Genomic DNA, 16,973 nt, shown 5'->3' with positions numbered 1-16,973 from the left:
AATTCTTGGATTTTAAAATTTTTGTTTTTTAAATTTTCCTATTTCTCAATTTAATGGGATTTCAATGTTTTGATTTTTTGATTGTTCAATTTCTCGATTTATTGAATTTCTAGTTTTTGATAGGATTTTTTTTTTCAAAAATTTTCAGTTTTTCAATTTATTAACTTTACGATATTTCAGTTTTACGATTTTTAAATTTTTTTATTTTTCAGTTTTCAATTTTTGACGTTTCTAAATTTTTCGATTTTTCAATTTTTCGATTAACTGATTTTTTGATTTTCTCATTTCTCTATTTCTTGATTTTTCAATTCTTTCTTCAATTGTGATTTTTCAATTTTTCGATTTCTGGATTTTTCAATGTTTCAATTTTGGATTTTTTCACTTTTCCGATTGTTCAATTTTCTTTCCATTTTTCAGTTTTTCAAGATTTCAGTTTTGAATTTTTTCACTTTTTCGATTTTTCAATTTTCCTTCCATTTTTCAGTTTTTCAGTGTTTCAGTTCTGAGATTTTGCAATGTTTCGGTTCTTCAATTTTTCCATTTTTTGATGTTTCGATTTCTCGGTTTTTCAATTTTTCGATAGGTATTTTAATTTTTCAATTTGTAAGTTCTAGATTTTCCGTTAATTAACTATTCAAATCTCCAAATCCCCAAACAGAACACCCTGTAATTTTTACTGTATCTCGCTCTGGTTTTCGTTTTATTTCTCTCAATAGTTTGGTACGCATAAAAAAATCGGGACGACAGACGGACAGACAGACGGACAGACGGACAGACAGACAGGCGGAAACGGGAGAGCTATTTCTTCGTCCTGTAGGGGTCATGATAGGTCGAAAAAATGCAAAAGTAGAGAGTCGGCCGACGGACTCGATTACAATACTTCCTTTGCTTACGCTCGGGAAGTAAAAATTTGCAACAAAGAAGGAATAAAGTTTTGAGATACGTCTTCTAGTACTTTTTGGACAAAAAACGACAAAAAAGCGCCAAAAAAATGGAAAATAAAAAAGCTGAAGAGAAGATATTTTAAAAAGGTCAAAAAGGACAACAAGAGGACGATAAAATGAGAGAAAACAACAAACAGCACATAAAAATGCCATAAAAGAAGGTGATGAAAAAGACGCCTAGAGAAGAGAGTTGAATAAAGCGAGAAAAGAAAAACACAAAAATGTTACAAAAAAAAAACGCGACCAAAAAAAGAGGCAACAAAAAATCGATAAATAAACCACAAAAAAGGGACAAGTCAAACTTTCGTTCCTATAGAATCATCTCAGTCTTAGTAAAAGTATCAAAATTTCACGACTTAAAACACAATGTTTCAGTAGTTTACAAACTAGTGTAAAGTCTTATTAAAATTGTCACAACATACTTTTAACTCTTCTAAAAATAAGTAAATGAAACATCACAGGTGTTGTCTCATATTTATCATTGCTCGTGGAATAATTATCTTAAGTTGACTCACAAGGCTAAGGAAAACTTTCTATATCAGACGTAAAAACCCATTTTGTATAATAAAAGTCACAATAGTCGAGAGAAAGAGTTACTTAGTCGAGTGTGCTTCTAAACAGTAAACAAAATGTTTAAATTTTTTCTTGTTGTTACTGGAATCTGGCTTCAAAGTGTTTACACCAAAGACATTATTGGTAAGTTTTCTTTCTTGTTCCTTTATCATTGTTTTCTTTTACGAAAAGCAATGTTTGCATTAATTAATAAAAACTATCGAAGAAATTCAGTAATGCAAAATTTGCATTCATTTTTTGAAAATGTTTCCTCGAGTGGGTGAAATCTATTTCTTCAGATTTTGTATGGTTAATGCAATTTATTGATATTTCCAGCTGTATTCAGGCGGCCAAGGTGTTATTTAAGCAATTTTCTCATATATATGAATTAAATCCCTGTGCAAAACAAGTTATGTACTAAATTAGGATAAATCAAACTAAGTTGTTGTCCAGCTTTAACTATGTAGGTTGCGTGATCTAACACCATAAAACACTTTCATATGATACGCTTCTGTCCGCACACTTTTATAGAAAAAACTCAATTTTGTTATTTCATTAAAGGACAATGGTTTAAATAAAAATGAGTCACATTCGACGCCACAGTCCTACACAGGTATGAATAGTGTAAGGCCAGTAAACTAACAACTCAAACATTCGTTCGTAAAGACTCAACTCGATTGTAATAAAAGTATCATAATCTCACCATATCAAACATACACAAAAATGTATCAGTAATTTACAAACTAGCTTGAAGTTTTATTCAAGCTACTACAACATGTTTTAACACTTATCATAATAATAAAAAATAAAAAATCTCAGGTGGTTTTCTCGTTTCACATAAATATTTCACCATTACTCCTCCCAACAAATCATTAATTGACTTGACCCACAAGGCCAAGGAAAACGTTACCTCTCGGACGTAAATACCCACTTTGTACAATAAAAGTAGCACTAGAATACAGGAGTTGCTTTTTCGAGCGTGCTCTTAAACAGCAAACAACGTTTCAATTTTTTAGTATTGTTATTGTAATCTCATTTCAAACTGTTTACACAAAAGATATTATTGGTGAGTTTTCTTTATTTTTCCTGTAACACTGTTGTTTTCTAAAGTAGCAACGTTTGCATCAATTATTAAAAACTATCGAAGGAATTAAATTTGACCCTCAAAATGTTTTTCTTCAGAACTTTTATGGCTAAAACAAATTATTTTTGATGCTTCCAGCCATATGTACCTCATCTCGCTAGAACGGGTTTTGGCAATTTTTTCGCTAGAATTTAAATTTCCAGCACACTGTAACATTTTTTTGCATCACTAATGAGGCTGTTTGCGTCAGAAAACTAATATCTAATATCTAATCCCGTTTGTATTAATTTAATCGGGGTACGAAACAAGTTATATATGATTGTATACTAAATTAGGATAAATTAAACTAATAAGGTTCTCTGAGCACACAAAAGCTTGAAAGACTCGATTCTAATGTTTTTTTTCAGTTTTTCATTTCTTTTATAGGAAGCCCTTGCACCCTTCAGTCTTCTAATTCTCCAGGAGAATGCAAACTCTTAACCGAATGTAAGGAACTTCAAGACGAAGCAGTACTTGGTTACAAAACACCTCAAAGTTGTGGCTTCGAAGGGACACAAACCGTAGTTTGCTGTCCGAAATCTCGTCGACCAGGAGATATCAGCCAAAAAAGTACGTCTACAAGCAAGCTTCCTCTTCATACAAAATAAAACTAAATTCAAATTGCGTTTTAGAATGTAGCGAATATGTTTCGTATACAAAGGAGAAACAATTATGTGGACACAATATTGCAAAACGCATCGTTGGGGGAAAACCGGCTGGTAGAACAGAATTTCCCCACATGGCGATATTAGGATATGAGAAGAGAGGTTCTGAGAATATTCAGTGGTTATGTGCAGGATCACTTATCAGTGAACAATATATTTTGACAGCAGCAAATTGCTTGTCTTCACGGGCAGTGTAAGTTTTACAACTAATTTTCATATAAATTGTACCCAATCTCTTTGTTTTAGTGGTAAACCGCAATTAGTGTTGTTAGGAGTCACCAATCTTAACGACACCAATCACAGGCAGGAAATAAAAATAATAAATAACGTGGTACATCCAGAATTCAGAAAGAGAACCTACTACAACGACATAGCGCTAGTAAAATTGGAGAAACCAGTCGAAATAAATTCGTATGTGCGTCCGGCGTGTCTTAACACAAATTTTGACTTTTCTGTCTCACAAGTTATTGCTACTGGATGGGGTTATACACAGCCTTTATGGAAGACAAGTGAAGATTTACAGAAAGTAACATTAGATATCACGGACCATCAACTGTGTAACAACACTTACAACAAGGTGTTAAGTCAAGGAATTATAAATGATGTACAAATTTGCACAGGAAACGATAATGAAGAGAATGATACTTGTCAGGTCAGTTCATAGAATATTTTCATGTGCTCGTATTTTCCACGAACTTTTATCTCTAGTTTAACAAAAATACGTTTTGACGTTTTAGGGTGATGCTGGTGGTCCGCTGCAAATACATCACAAAACCGACCCTACACTGTGCATGTATGACGTAGTGGGGGTAATTTCGTTTGGAATAGGATGTTCTCAAGGTCCTTCTGTAAATACACGAGTCTCCCATTATATTAAGTGGATTGAAGACGTAGTATGGCCAGAAAAGACTCAGTAAAATTAATACTACTACACTAATTTGACAACAATGAACAATAAATAATAGTCTGATACGGTGGTTAACTTCTGATAAAATGAGAAATAGTTATTGTCTATTGACGTACTCTATACACCCGGAACAAAAATTGTTCTTTCCCTCCTAGCAAAAACTTATTACTACCAGATAGGACTATACAAACTGCTGGATTTAACTTAAAGTCGAGGTTTAAAATTTGACCAAACCATTTATTTTTGGCGAATCAAGTTTTTGATTCCCAATGAAGTTAAATTTAAATCGCTTTTTAATGCTGATTGTTTAATCAATAGAAGTGAGATTTTCTACGTACATATTTTGTAGTAGCATTGACTTATTATTCGCCTTACAGGCTTAATAAGATTTCCAGTAGGGGTACAAATTAACTTAATCTACATAATACAAATAAATCCATAAAATAAATAAAATAAATATTCGAATTTTATGTAATAATAATAATTGTTCTATTCTTTCTGTTTGCCTATCCCTTGCCTTAGTTCTCTCTACACTGTATCTGTTGTTTTCCCTTGGACAGCACTTATTCCTTCCGATCCCTACAGTACTATACAATTTCAGGAGCAGCAGAAAGGAAGATCAATTTTCTATGGTCCACCTGTTTCTCGCAACCCAGAAATTGTGAGTGGAGGAGAAAGTCATGCATGACGTTCCTTAGAAAAACATGAGGGAAAAGGCACCAATGATGTGATAGTGATCGATGATAAAGAAGTAGAACAAAAAATACCAGTTCTATTCAGATTTCTAAGTATGGGGAGGCCTAGGGCAAATTCTATGGACTGTACCGTGTACCCCTGTCAAAGGAAAAACAAGGCGACTGATATAGATAGCTCCTCTGAAATAATACTACAGGAGGAAAAGGAAGACCACTGAGGAGGAAACCGAAATAATACAGGAAGTTGTTCGGGTGCTAACGGCCTATTGGTGGAGCCTAGAAATAGAACCACAAGTCAAAGACGTCAAGAAAAAGGACTATCAAAGACAGACCGAACTAGTACGAAGAGAAGCTACATGCAAAGAATATATACTTGCAAAGAAGAATCTGAGAAATGCAGGAACAATGCAGGAGACAAATGGAAGGAACTGGAGAAACGAATAGAGATGTTTAAGGAACAAAGTGAGACGATGAGTAGGATAATCCCTGAGGAGGTCATGACGTTGCTTGCTGCAAATTAAAACTAGAGAAAGCACTTGGCCCTGACGACATCGCGCCCGACGCTGTAAAAGCCCTGGTAGAAGCAAATACATCTTTCTTCCGAGAGTTATATAACCGGCTCCTGAGACAAAACAATTTCCCCGAAGAATGGAAAACCGCCAAATTAGTACTAATAGAAAAACCTAGGAAGGATGAGAAGGAAGAAAGCAAGTAGATACCAATGTGCCTGCTGAATATATTAGGAAAAATATATGAATATCTAATATCAAAGGGGCTGATGGAGAAAGCTTAAATCCGTATTAATATGGCTTCAGAAAAGGGAAAATGACAATAGACGCCATACAAAAAATTATGACTACAACCAAAAACAGAGGAAAATATTGTGGAATTATACTGGTTGATGTCAAGAATGCGTTCAATACAGCGTCATGGGAAAATATGAAATGACGATCGGGATGGAAAACCTAGTGCTAAAATGCTAGAGACTAAAGAAAATTGGGAATGTATGGAAAGTTCCATGAGAGAAGTGATCAGTAGAAAACAGGAGGACGAGAGAAGGCGAAGAAAATGATCAAGCATATCAAAAGGACAGGACTTACCCTGAAGTTATGTGCAAACGGTACCGAGGTAAAATAGAATAGGAGGAAAGGTTTTAGTTGATTGACCAGTGGCCCAAGTGTCCTTAGAAAATTTCCGACCTTCTCAAAAATATAAAAAAAGGTCAGATCAGGTCAAAACAGCTGTTATAGAAAAAGGTTTTAGCCGGTAAAAGTCCTCTCACTACCAGGAATGATAGAACTTAAGGGGACTCGCTAGACGAGGTATAACATTTTTTTGGTTTTTTGTATGAAAAAATGATACTAATATAGATGTATCATACATCAAACTGTTTTCTTTTCAAGTTTTTTGAGTCATAACCATCATAGAATCGCTTGAAAATTCGCACATGGATAAAACATCACTTTTTACAGGGCCCAGAGTCATTAAATGTTTGTTAGTGGTACAATTTGTTTAAATAATAATGTGTTTATTAAAATCAAAATATACCACAAATTAATGCAAAATACGTCGAATAATTTTAACAGGAATGTCAGAGGAAAATTAATAATAATCTATTGGTTAGCAGAGTTTTTAAAAAAACTAACAATTATTGAAAAAAATGGGTATCAATTCTACAGAATTTCAGCAGTTAGTTCAGTACTTTGCCGATAGGAGCGCCACTAAAATTTACGGAAGCGACTTTCCAGGTAAAACCCTTATCGCCTGCTCTACCATAAGCTGATTGTTAGGGTTCTCGGCTGATTTTTCTAATTTATGACAAGAAACTCAGTTTTATAACAAGCCACCAGGACCGGCCGTAGTAATCTATTGTTAAGGAAATTAACTTTTACGCAATGAGGTACTATCATAAAACCGAATTAAAACTGGGTAACTATAATATTTTTACTCCACTCAGGATCCTGAATTCAATACACATGATTACTAAATATTCATTGTAATATTATTGTTAATATATATTTTGCTTTCTTAATTAATAAAACTAATAAACATATTTATAATAATAATAAAAAGTATATAAAATACAGCTTTTGTTTAACACATATAAGTAGCTAAGTGTGTCTACTACTTATCCCAGAAAGGAGGTGTTTTAAAAAAGCCCTACGCCCAGTAACTTCTCCCTTCATTGTTTACTCGAAAAAAGTGCTCGTATATGTTTTCATTTGCCGAGAGATCATTTTCAAAATTTATTTATAATAAAAATATGCAAGTCTTGGTGATGAAAAATGTACTCCTAATAAATTATTAAAGTACATGAAAAAATAGAAACAAATTTTTTACATTTACATAAAAAAATCTCTCGCAAAGGCAGGTTCCTCTTTCTTCTTGAATCAATTATTTCGGGCAATAAAGCGCCCAAGCAAAATCTGCCAAGTTTATCTGCCATCTTTTTACATATATTTCTTCGTCTTTATAAATTTTTTCTATATTTATTCCTTTGGGTGTCCATACAACAAAATAAACTTGTGAAATACCCGTAACAAGCATTTGTCCCTGGACTTGAAAGTAGTAATCATGATTCTTTTTTTAGTTTCAATTCTCTGTCTGTCAATGTACAAAATTTGATTATTTTTTTAACCGTTTCTTCGGGAGACAAATCTTGCGATTTTGAAGGGCATTTAATTTCGACTAATGCACTCCTATCCTCTAGAACCCTGTCTGGACTAGCAGCCAAGTAAGGAAATTGTTTTGAAACAAACGAGCCACGCCGTTCAGTTTTTATATTTTTATTTATTTCAAAACACTTGACAGCTTTTTTCTCACTTTGCTGTCCATAGTATGTATGACTGTTACCTCTAAATGTACTGTACAACAGAGACTCCACAGTTTTAGCTATTGCTGTAGTCGGTCTAAGTTTGTAAATACGTCCAAAATTTGAAGCCGTAACCCTAATTTCTCTTTCTTTTGCCCAAATGTGCCTGTTGCCTAGTGTCTATTTCAATTTGGTCTAAATTCAAAGATAATTTTCTCAAAAAAAACCTCTTTGGCTGTCACAAATGTTTCTACATCCATGACAGGATTTTCTAAAAAATATTTAAACCATTATCGCAGTCGGAACCAGCATACGTAAATTTTTTTACGACATACTTTTTTACGAATACTTTGTCTGAGACGAGCTTGTTTTATAGACGAACAATATTTTTTTGTTATTAAACCAAGACCGTTTTAATCACAATATATTTACTTATTCCCTCTAAAATATTGATGACGTCACCTCAAAATTTTGCTGAATAAATCCTATCTAAAATGTACAAAATATGATGAGTCTCTTCTTGTGATTTATCATTCCATTCATGTTTTTTGGATTTACATATACAGGATGACCCCAAAAATTAATGAATGCGTAAATTTATTTTATTGATTTAATCAGGAACTACAGAACCCAATGCTTTGAAGTCTTGCAAATGTTTTAAGGTTATAAAGAGCATAATAAATTTTTAGTCAAAATATATTTGCTTATCCCCTCCAAAAAATTGATGACGTCAGCTCAAAAGTTTGCCGTATAATCCTATTTAAAGTTTACAAAATATGATGAGTCTCTTCTTGTAATTTATCATCCCATTCATATTTTTTGAATTTGCATATACCGGGTGACTCAAAAAATTTAATGAATGCGCAAATTTATTTTATTGATTTAATCAGCAACTACAAAACCGAATGCTTTGAAATCTAATGTGAAAAAAACTCTTTAGATCAATTTTTTTGATTTTCCCATTTTTCCATTTCTCAATTTTTCAATGTTTCAGTTTGGGATTTTTTTACTGTTTCGATTCTTTAATTTTCCTTCCATTTATAGGTTTTTCAATATTTCAGCTTTGGAATTTTGCAATATTTCGTTTCTTCAATTTTTCAAATTTTTGATATTGTGTTTTCTCAGTTTTTAAATTTTTCGATATTTTAATTTTTCAGTTTTTAAAGTTTTAGGTTTTTAGATTTCTCACTATCTCGACTTTTCCATTTTTCAGTTCTATGATTTTTCAATTTGTCGAATTTTTCAATTTTAGATTCTTTGTTCTCGATCATTCAATTTTCTGAGTTTTCAGGCTTAGATTTGTTTGTTGTTCAATTCTTGGATTTTTAAAATTTTTGTCTTTTAAATGTTCCTATTTATCAACTTAATGGGATTTCAATGTTTTGATTTTTTAATTGTTCAATTTCTCGATTTTTTGAATTTTTAGTTTTTGATACGATTTTTTTTTCAAAAATTTTCAGTTTTTCAATTTATCAACTTTACGATATCTCAGTTTTACGATTTTAAAATTTTTTTATTTTTCAGTTTTCAATTTTTGACGTTTCTAAATTTTTGCGATTTTTCAATTTTTCGATTAACTGATTTTTTGATTTTCCCATTTCTCTATTTCTTGATTTTTCAATTCTTTCTTCAATTGTGATTTTTCAATTTTTCGATTTCTGGATTTTTCAATATTTCAGTTTTGGATTTTTTCACTTTTTCGATTCTTCAATTTTCTTTCCATTTTTCAGTTTTGAATTTTTTCAATTTTTCGATTTTTCAATTTTCCTTCCATTTTTCAGTATTTCATTGTTTCAGTTCTGAGATTTTGCAATGTTTCGGTTCTTCAATTTTTCCATTTTTTGATGTTTCGATTTCTCGGTTTTTCAATCTTTCGATAGGTATTTTAATTTTTCAATTTGTAAGTTCTAGATTTTCCGTTAATTTTATTGTTTTCCTTGATGTTTTGATTTCTCGATTATTCGATTTTTCAAGTTCTCGGTTTAGATTTTTTGGTTTTCCAATTCTTCAATTTTTAAATTGTTTAATTTTTAGATTGTTCAATTTCTCAATTTATAGATTTTTCAATTTTTCGGTTTACCGATTTTTTTCATTTAAAATGTTTCAATTTTTCAATTATTAAGTTTTCGATTTTTCAATTTTGGTGTAATTTGAAAACGGTTATTAGTTGAAAGTTAACCTTTTGATTCTATAATTGGACCCTTAAATCGACACAAATTTCAAACAGACGGACAGACGAAAGACAGACGGAAACGCGAGACCTAGTTTTTCGTAGTTTAGCCATTCCTCGGATTACAATACTTCCTTAGTTTTCACTCGAAAAGGAAAAAAGGATCTATTAATCTATGTGTGTAATCTTCGGATATTCAAATCTCCAAATTCCCAAACAGAACACCCTGTATTTTTTACTGTATCTCGCTCTGGTTTTCGTTTTATTTCTCTCAATAGTTTGGTATGCATAAAAAAATCGGGACGGCAGACGGACAGATAGACGGACAGACAGACAGACAGACAGACGGACAGACAGACGGAAACGGGAGACCTATTTCTTCGTCCTCTAGGGGTCATGATTAGACAGCGGATTTCTGTCGGGCTACGTCACAATATAGGTGGGGACGCGCTGCATCGCCGGTACTCAGTAGCGGGTGATAGGTAATCACTGAATTTAATTGTCACTTGATTCCATAAATACAATTAACGATTTATTAATCAAACGGCTAAGTAAATGAGAACTGGAATTAACAGCAGAGTGCAACGAAGCAGCGTTATTCTAATCTCAAATAAACGAAGTGCAGCCGGTAACTGCAATGAATTCCCATCCCGTACGAGCCGTACCGAGTTTGGCCTTGTCTAGCCCGACAGAAATCCGCTCCCTAGTCATGATAGGTCGAAAAAATGCAAAAGTAGAGAGTTGGCCGACGGACTCGATTACAATACTTCCTTTGTTTACGCTCGGGAAGTAAAAATTTGTAACAAAGAAGGAACAAAGAAGCTGAAGAGAAGGTATTTTAAAAAGATCAAAAAAGACCACAAGAGTACGATAAAATGAGAGAAAACAACAAACAGCACATAAAAAGGTCATAAAATAAGGTGATGAAAAAGACGCCTAGAAAAGAGAGTTGAAAAAAGCGAGAAAAGAAAAACACAAAAATATTACAAAAAACATTACGTTTCAGTAGTTTACAAACTAGTGTGAAGTTTTATTAAAATTGTCACAACACACTTTTAACTCTTGTAATAATAAGTAGAGAGCGGATTTTATGAAACTTGCATATCCGTTATTTTTTGCATATAAGTCTTGATATTTAATATGTGCACGAATCATGCTAATTAGAAATGAATATAACAATAAAAAAATTTCATATTTGCATATATTTGCCTTCTGCTGCATATTTCACGTAACGGGTGCATATTTTGCATTTTTATCAATTTTTGTGATAATTAAAAAAAATAATTGTCATTCTATCGGCGTTTATCTAGAAAGACGAAATTTCATGAATCGTGTTGCAAATATTGTCCTGAGGTTCAAATAACTAAGAGAGGTTTGGGTGTTATGGTAGTTTGGAGAAACCACTGGGTGTTAAGCCATTCCTCCAGGTAAATTCCGACCCTAATTACTTTTGGAAATACCGTTCATTCCCAATATTTTCGTTCGTTACTTAAGTGTATTAATACTACATGTTTTATGGTGGACGAAGGGACGTTATCCTGTTATTTTTCAGCGTGAGTTTGCATTGAAAGCATTTAAAGCGATATAGGTGTGTCAATATGTCGAAGATAGCTCAAATTAATTTATGGATTAAACCTTTTCTTGAACTCATTCTTCAAGAAGGCACTGTGTTTTGCGCTTGCTCTAAACCAAGTATTCTGTGGACGTAGTACGCAGTTATTCTATTTACAAAAATACATAAGTACCTTAGAATCACCGGAAAAACTTTTTGTTAGAGTATTTCGAAAAATATAAAAAAAATAAAGTTGTTACCAAAACAGTAATTAAATGATTACTACTGTGGGGTGATCAGATGATTGAAACAGTACTTGCGTTTTGGGGTATTTATTTTGATGTTGTCGGTACGGCAGATGAAGAAAGAGTTTGTGAAATTGAAATGAAAAGAAAGGTCGGTAGAAAGCGGTGGAAACAGTTGTGTCTAAAGGGTTCTTGGAAGGTATTCGAAATCTGGGAAATGATAAGTATTCTGAGAAGGATGAACAAAAGATAGGTTTTACGTCATGCAGGTGGACGAAGAGAAAGTTTCGGGGTGATACTGGGAAGTAATTAAATACAGATTGGATACAAATATACAAATGCTATACAATTTTGTGGGACTTGCCAGCCCCCGCACTGCCATTTTTTTATTTGTTCTGTTTATATTTATTTTTTAATATAAGAATATTATCTTTAAAAATTTGAATTATGTATTTGTTTTTGTAATTTGTAAATAAATTTAGTTCGGTTATTACGCTTTTTTTAAATTTTTTGAGCATATGCAACTGCATATCTCTGCATATATTAAGAAATTTACTGCATATTTGCATAAATTTGATGCATATCTTATGATCATATTTCCCAAAATTTTGCTGCATATTTTCCGCTCTCTAATAATAAGTAACTGAGTGAAACGTCACAGGTGGTTTGCTCGTCTCATTTTTATCATTGCTCACGAATAATTATCTTAAGTTGACCCACAAGGCCAAGGAAAACTTTAAATATCAGTTGTAAATACCCATTTTGTATAATAAAAGTGACACTAGTCGAGAGAAAGAGTGCTCGAGCGTGCTTCTAAAATGTTTAAATTTGTTTTTATTGTTACTGGAATCTGGCTTCAAAGTGTTTACACAAAAGACATTATTGGTAAGTTTTCTTTTTTTATTCCTATTACATTGTTTTCTTTTACGAAAACTATTAATTAATAATAAAATCTCTCGAAGAAATTCAGTAATGCAAAATTTGCATTCATTTTTGGAAATGTTTCCTCGAGTGGGTGAAATCTATTTCTTCAGATTTTTTATGGTTAATACAATTTATTGATATTTCCAGCTGTGTTCAGGCGGCCAAGGTGTTATTTAAGCAATTTTCTCATATATATGAATTAAATCTCTGTGCAAAACAAGTTATGCACTAAATTAGGATAAATCAAACTAAGTTGTTGTCCAGCTTTAACTATGTAGGTTACGTCATCCGACACCATAAAGTACTTTCATATGATACGCTTCTGTGAGCACACTTTTATTAAAAAACTCAATTTAATGTTTCTTCTTCAGTTATTCATTTTTTTTACAGGAAGCCCTTGCACTCTCCAGTCATCTAACACCCCAGGACAATGCAAACTCTTAACCGAATGTAAAGAAATTCGAGATGAAGCAGTACTAGGTCACAAACCACCTCAAACTTGTGATTTCGAAGGGACACAAACCGTAGTTTGTTGCCCGAAATCTCGCCAACCAGGAGATATTAGCAAAAAAAGTAAGTCCAAAAGCAAAATTTGCCATCATCATCAAATTGCGTTTTAGAATGTAGCGAATATTCTTCGTTTACAAAAGAGAAACAACTATGTGGACACAATATTGCAAAACGCATCGTTGGGGGAAAACCGGCTGGAAGAACCGAGTTCCCGCACATGGCGATACTAGGATATAAGCAGAGAGATTCTGAGAATAGACTGTGGATATGTGGAGGATCGCTTATCAGCAAACAATACGTTTTAACAGCAGCTACATGTACTACTCCATTGACAGTGTGAGTTCCCAAAGGAATAATTTGATTGCTTTAATTTTTGAACTGACTAAAAACCAAAGTAAACACTTTTTATAGCTATCTTTAATTATTTTAGTAGTGAACCAGATTTAGTCCTGTTAGGGGTCACCAATCTGAAGGACACAAACCACAGACAAGAAAGAAAAATTATAGAAAAAGTGGTACATCCAGAATACCGCGCAGACGCTTTTTATAACGACATAGCACTCCTAAAACTGGACAAACCAGTAGAAATTAATTCGTATGTAATTTTCTGGAAGCAGAAGTGAAGATTTACAGAAAGTAACACTAGATATTACAGACCATCAAATGTGTAATAGCAATTACAGAAACATAAGGCCACTAAACAAAGGAATTTCAAATGACAAACATATTTGCACAGGAAGCGAAAGTGAAGATAGTGATACTTGTCAGGTCAGTAATAGATTATTTTAGTGTTATTTCTAGCAATTTTCTAGATTAATGATGAAATATTATTGATGTTTTAGGGCGATTCTGGTGGTCCGGTGCAAATACATCATAATAACGACCCTAAGTTGTGTATGTATGATATAGTGGGGGTGATTTCGTTTGGAAAAGGATGTGCTCAAGGTCCTTCTGTAAATACTAGAGTTTCATATTACATTAAATGGATTGAAGACATAGTATGGCCAGAGAACACCCAGTAAAAGTACTACTACTACTACACTACTTTGACAACAAGCATCAATCAATAAATAATAGTCTTATAGTAACGCTCCTTGATTGTAATTTTCAGTCATCTTTATTAAATACGAAAGTTTCATAAGAGAAATCAGTGACGTAGTTAACTTCTGATAAAATAAGAAACAGTTATTACAGACCCGGAACAAAAATTGGTCTTTCCCTCCTAGCAAAAAATTGTTACTTCCAGGCAGCACCGTACAAACTGCTTGATTTAACTTAAAGTCGAGGCCTAAAACTTGACCAAACCGTTAATTTTGATCCTTGGTGAAGAAAAATTTAAATCGGTTTTTAATACCGTAATTGTTTGAGAAATTTTCTTGTTTTTCTCCTTTTTCTTTAATTAATTCATTAAAACTCTCACCAAGTATGTCTGATATTACAAAGTCGTAATAAGTAAGAAGAAATGGGCACAACACAGAAAATTTATAAAAATAAGAAAACCGCGTTAGAATAATATCAAGAACACTTCACATTTAATTACTCAGTTAATTAGATAATGATTTTGTAAACTGAAATATGTAAAACTTAGACTATTCCATACATTTGTATTTGGGAAACTTATGCCCCGGATAAGAGGCCTAGAAATAAGGGCTAGGAACGCATCTCCTGTGTGGTTCAATGTATGTAGGGTCAGGAAATAGAGAGATAAGCTTTTAAGTGTGCAGAGGAAGTCATTATTAAAAATGACAGCGGCCCTACAGTTGGTGGCCTCCGAACCACCATTGGACCTTTTGGCATTTTGCCGTTTTCGCGCGATTTCCAGATACAAGGTCACCTCCTCCAGGTCCAGGAGGAGCCCGTCCTGGAGAAAGTCGCCGCCCAGGAGGAACGACCATGCTGAACGTGTAATTCTTCTGTGTATTTAATTTGTTGTATTTTAATTAATCCTAGCCGTAAGTTTTATTATCTTAGCCGTGTAGCTGGTGGCAGGGAATAAACCCCTGTTATTATTTAAAATATTCCTTGCCGTTTTATTTGATTATCTTGTTTTCGCGGGCGCTCACCACCTGAAATACGTGTCTCCGGCTTGAGAGCAACCCCGACACATGACAAACATATTTGCACAGGAAGCGAAACTAAAGAGAGGGATACTTGTAGTGTGAGTTAATGGATTATTTTTGTGTGGTTTATAGAACTCTTCTATATTACTGATGTTTTAGGGCGATTCTGGTGGTCCGGTGCAAATACATCATAATAATAATCCTAAGTTGTGTGTGTATGATATAGTGGGGGTGATTTCGTTTGGAATGGGATGTGCTAAAAATCCCTCTATAAACACTCGAGTTTCCCACTACATTAAGTGGATAATATGGCCAGAGACCACTCAGTAAAATTACTACTACCAGTACTCTGCCAGGAAACAATAAATAAATAAATCTTACAGTAACTTTCTTTTATTGCAAAAATGTATACAGGGTCGCTGAAAACTATGAAAGCAGTTGAATATCCCGAGAACGGTTTATTGAATCTTTTTGAAATTTGGGCTGCCCCTAAGAATACTCAAGTTCTATTTTCTGCAGTTTTTCTAAATTCATAGTAAAACAAATTGTCAAAATAAGAATTCCCAAAATCAGAAAATCCTAGCAAGAGTTGACAATAATATCGCTTATCTTAGTCCTAGCGTAAGACACTTTATTCCAAACATATATTAGTGCGCAATCATTGTAAAATTTATAGAATATAGGGTACATAAACTGAACTAAAAGTACCAGCGTAACAGTTTGATTTAAATGCAAATTGAATATAATTTACAAAATATTCTTGAAATCACAATACTTCAATTTAACGATTATAAATAGTGAATACATTGTTATGAAAGCTTTTTGAAAAATTTAAATAAAAAAGTACATTATTGAAAAAAAAATCAAATTAATATTTAAAAAACAATAATTTTACAACAAATGAATCCTACATCCTGATCTAGTCTGTCTGCCATAATGAAGTTGAAAGTTTAAAAAAAAATACAGAAATAGTGCTTAAGTATTTTTAAGTGTAGTCCAAATTTCTAAAAGATCCAACCAATCGTTCCCCAGATATTCAACTGCCTCCATACTTTTTAGCAACCCTGTATACTCGATATACATATACATATATAAAATTTTTACTTAGACAATGTGTCGCTGAGGGAGCATACAAAGCAGACAACCTCAGTGATCTATATTAAAAACAAATTAAATATGAATAAATACTGATTTTAATATACTTGAATTATACATAGAACCACATTAAGAATTGTGACATTATGAAACTCGTAATTCCTCCTTAATGATAACGATACTAAAGTCGTATTTAAATCTTCGAAAAAAAAATCTTTCCGTATTTAGTCTTAGGTATTATACAATGTTAAAACTACTGGTTATTGTCAGCGTAATTTTGGTAGATAATGTTTACAGTCAACGAATAACTGGTGAGCTACTGTACTTGAACACATCCAGTCTGATTTTTAATTATTTTTACATGAGTATTTTCGACCACCAGAGGAGATAAGCCAAAAAAGTATACCAAAGAGTAATTTAATTAACTCAAAAATCTTCAATAGTTGTTCTTGAAGAAAACCTCTTTCTGAATAAAACCCATTTTTCTTGAAATTCAAATATCAGAATTGTTAAAATGTTTGGAATTACAAATTATGAAACCCTGAGACTTAGTGTGGTCATAATCATAACTAAAAGACGCTTTGCCTTCAAACACAACCCCTAGATCTTTTGTTTTGTCAGTCCGATTTAATACAATATTTTCTAACATGTAGTCAAAGTTTACTAACCAAATTCAGATCATCATCCTTTATTTATCAAGTCATAAATAAGGTTTCTGG

At 32.8% G+C, this 16,973-nt stretch overlaps 1 protein-coding gene across 1 annotated transcript; it reads left to right on the top strand.

The window, feature by feature from the left end:
• The first annotated feature begins 1,513 nt into the window (after window positions 1-1,513).
• LOC135128833 (uncharacterized) lies at window positions 1,514-15,117 on the top strand. The gene is made up of 11 exons (XM_064055913.1): window positions 1,514-1,640; window positions 3,007-3,189; window positions 3,252-3,477; window positions 3,531-3,936; window positions 4,022-4,197; window positions 5,084-5,244; window positions 5,381-5,593; window positions 12,980-13,162; window positions 13,210-13,435; window positions 13,717-13,867; window positions 13,942-15,117. The coding sequence occupies exons 1-11, from the start codon at window positions 1,574-1,576 to the stop codon at window positions 14,119-14,121; spliced, it is 2,172 nt and encodes a 723-aa protein (XP_063911983.1). The 5' UTR covers window positions 1,514-1,573; the 3' UTR covers window positions 14,122-15,117.
• The last annotated feature ends 1,856 nt before the right edge of the window (window positions 15,118-16,973 follow it).

This window comes from Zophobas morio, unplaced genomic scaffold (genome assembly GCF_036711695.1).
Source record: "Zophobas morio isolate AGI-343-1 ecotype UQ-CSIRO unplaced genomic scaffold, CSIRO_AGI_Zmor_V1 ptg000014l, whole genome shotgun sequence".
NCBI lineage: Eukaryota > Metazoa > Arthropoda > Insecta > Coleoptera > Tenebrionidae > Zophobas > Zophobas morio.
Note: the sequence above shows the minus strand (reverse complement) of the source record. Positions and strands in the feature narration are given on the sequence as shown.